General features: G+C 29.1%; 1 protein-coding gene across 1 annotated transcript; it reads left to right on the forward strand.

The window, feature by feature from the left end:
- The first annotated feature begins 212 nt into the window (after positions 1-212).
- LOC136083536 (general transcription factor II-I repeat domain-containing protein 2A-like) lies at positions 213-1,465 on the forward strand. The gene is made up of 3 exons (XM_065802939.1): positions 213-748; positions 821-1,100; positions 1,193-1,465. Exons 1-3 carry the CDS (start codon positions 213-215, stop codon positions 1,463-1,465), a joined length of 1,089 nt encoding a protein of 362 aa, XP_065659011.1.
- Positions 1,466-3,106: the final 1,641 nt, after the last annotated feature.

Genomic DNA, 3,106 nt, shown 5'->3' on the forward strand with positions numbered 1-3,106 from the left:
TATGTCTAATTTATTTGGAGAAAATTGCCGTGTGTAAAAGTTATAATGTGAACAGGCACTACACTACAAAACATGCTGTAAGTTATGACAAATTTAAAGGCCAATTTCGAATTGATAAGATTGAATTGTTAAAGAAAACTTTTCTTGCATAACAATCAGTGGTGAAAACTAAAGTGATTAGCTCTTACAGTGCTACCAAAAAAAGTTTTTTAATGGCAGAAGCTGTTGCAAAGAGTGGTAAACTATTTTGTACCGGAGATTTATTAAAAAACTGTTTAAAAATATTTTTTAAAGAGATATGTCCTGAAAAAACACCTACTGTTGAAGATCTTAGCCTCTCACACCAGACTACTGCTGGAGGAGTTGAAGATCTATCAAAAAATATTGAATTATCATTAAAAGAAAAATTAAATAAATGTGAAGCCTATAGCCTGGCACTGGATGAATCAACAGACAGAGGTGATACTGCTCAGCTAGCTATTTTTATTAAAGGTATAACTAATAAATTTGAAGTAATTGAAGAACTGTTAGATATTAATCATATGAAGGACACAACAAGAGGAGAAGATATTCTCTCTGAAGTGAAAAAAACATTGGTGAAATTTGAATTACCAGAAAAGAAACTCTGTGGTGTCACTACAGATGGAACAAGTGCACTAACAGGAAAAAATATTGGATTTATTGCATTACTTAAGAAATCCATTAATCATGAAATTATTTCATATCACTGCATTATACACCAAGAGCAGTTATGTGCAAAAGTATTGGAGATGAAGAATGTTATGAAACTTGTTATTCATACTGTTAACTTTATATGAAGTTGTGGCCTTAATCACAGACAGTTCAAACAATTACTTGAAGGTTGTGGTAGTGAGGCTGAAGATGTAATTTATTTCAGCCAGGTTAGATGGCTTAGTCGAGCTGCTACTCTGAAAAGATTTTGGATACTATTACCTGAAATAGTGCTGTTTCTAAAAATTAAAGGGAAAGACACAAGCTTGCTTGAAAATATTGACTGTCGGAATGATTTGGAATTTTTGATTGACATGACTCAGATGTTAACGGAATTCAATTTTAAATTGCATGGTGAAGATCAACTTGTTAGTAAATTGTTTGAAAATGTAGAAAATTTGTTTTAAAATTAAAACTTCTGAAACAACAATTAAGTTCTAACGTACTTGTCCATTTCAAGGCATTATCAGAAAGAAATATTAATTCAATTGACTCTGAAAGATATTGTACTCTTATTTTAAAATTATTTGATGAATTTGACACAAGGTTTTGTGATTTTAAAAAGGAAAAAAATGAGTTAGACTTATTTGCGCATCCATTTTCCATCAAAGCTGAGACAGTTAAAAATGAATTTCAAATGGAATTAATAAAACTGCAAAACAATAAAGATCTTAAAGAAGCCTGCAAAGAAGTAGAATTGTTAGAATTTTATAAAAAAAAACATGAGCATTGAAGTTTTTCCTCATTTGTGCAGACATGCTATTAAATATTTTTCACTTTTTGGAAGCACATACAACTGCGAACAGTTATTCTCAAAAATGAAGCATGTAAAAACAGAACAGAGAAATAGATTGACAAATGATCACCTTACTAATACCCTTCGAATTGCATCATCAAATATAAAAGCAGACGTAGATCAATTATGCAAAAAAAAAACAGTGTCAAGTTTCACATTGATCGAACTTTTGTATAACTTCACTTTGAACCTTAACTATGAGTGTAACTGTTAGTTTAAATTTAAATAAAAACTCCAAATTTATTAATTTTTATTTTGGGTATTTTATGTTTGTGGCCCTCAAGTTGACTTTGAAACGAATTAATGGCCCTTACTATAGAAAAGTCGGACGTTTCTGCCTTGTGATTAGTAATTTTTAGAATTAGTAATTAAAAGCTTATTAATAGCGAGAATACTATGTTTATTTTAGAAGTTCTCATATTTCTAGAAGAATTTTAGCATATTTAAATAAGCAGAGTTATGCTCATATTGTTCCATTACGTAGGTGATGTACTTATCTGTGAGTATATATATATATACATATATATATTTATATATATATATATATATATATATATATATATATATATATTCATATATATATATATATATATATATATATATATTTATATATATATATATATATATATATATACATATGTATATATATATATATATATATATATATATATATATATACATATACATATATAATATATATATACATATATATATATATATATATATATATATATATATATATATATATATATATATATATATATATATATATATATATATATATTTATATATATATCTTGTGTTCGTGACTGAACTCCTCCCTAACGGCTGGACTAATTTTGATGAAACTTTTTGTGTGTTTTCATGGGAATTCAAGAATGGTTTAGATTTGGCTTGGAACACCAGCGGTGGAGGGAAGGGGGTGGAGGTGGAGGGGAGTTGAGGTGGAGGAAGGGGGTCAAAAGCGAACCAAAATTTTTGTGACATTTATTTATGGACGACCCATATATATAACATGTATATATATATATATAACATGTATATATATATATACAGCTATGCTCAAATGTATGGAGCACCCCTATATTTTATTTAAAATTCAAAAGTAATGAACAAATAGTAAATGTGAATGTGTTTATTTGATACAAACTATTTCAATTCAACAATATTATTTAATATAATTAATATTTTGTCGCACCTCCCTTTGCCTTGATCACCGCACGTAGTCTTTTGGGCATGCTGTCCACAAGATCCTTACATACATTCGCTGGTATTTTTTCCCATTCATCCAGAATTTTCGCTTTAAATTCTTCTTTGGATTTACATCTGTAAATTGACAACTTCCTCTTCAAAATAGACCACAAATTTTCTATGGGTGACAAATCTGGAGACTGGGGGGGCCACGTAATGAGGGGAACTTCATTTGTTGAAAACCAGTCCAAACTTTTTTTTGCCTTGTGGCAAGGAGCGTTATCTTGTTGAAAATAATATTGAGGGACATCTTCGTCAAATAATTTCAATATTGATGGCTCCAAAACTTCATTTAGCATGGTAATGTAGCGCTCTGCATTCATCCTA

The sequence above is a fragment of the Hydra vulgaris genome, chromosome 08, assembly GCF_038396675.1.
Source record: "Hydra vulgaris chromosome 08, alternate assembly HydraT2T_AEP".
In the NCBI taxonomy this organism is placed as follows: Eukaryota; Metazoa; Cnidaria; class Hydrozoa; order Anthoathecata; family Hydridae; genus Hydra; species Hydra vulgaris.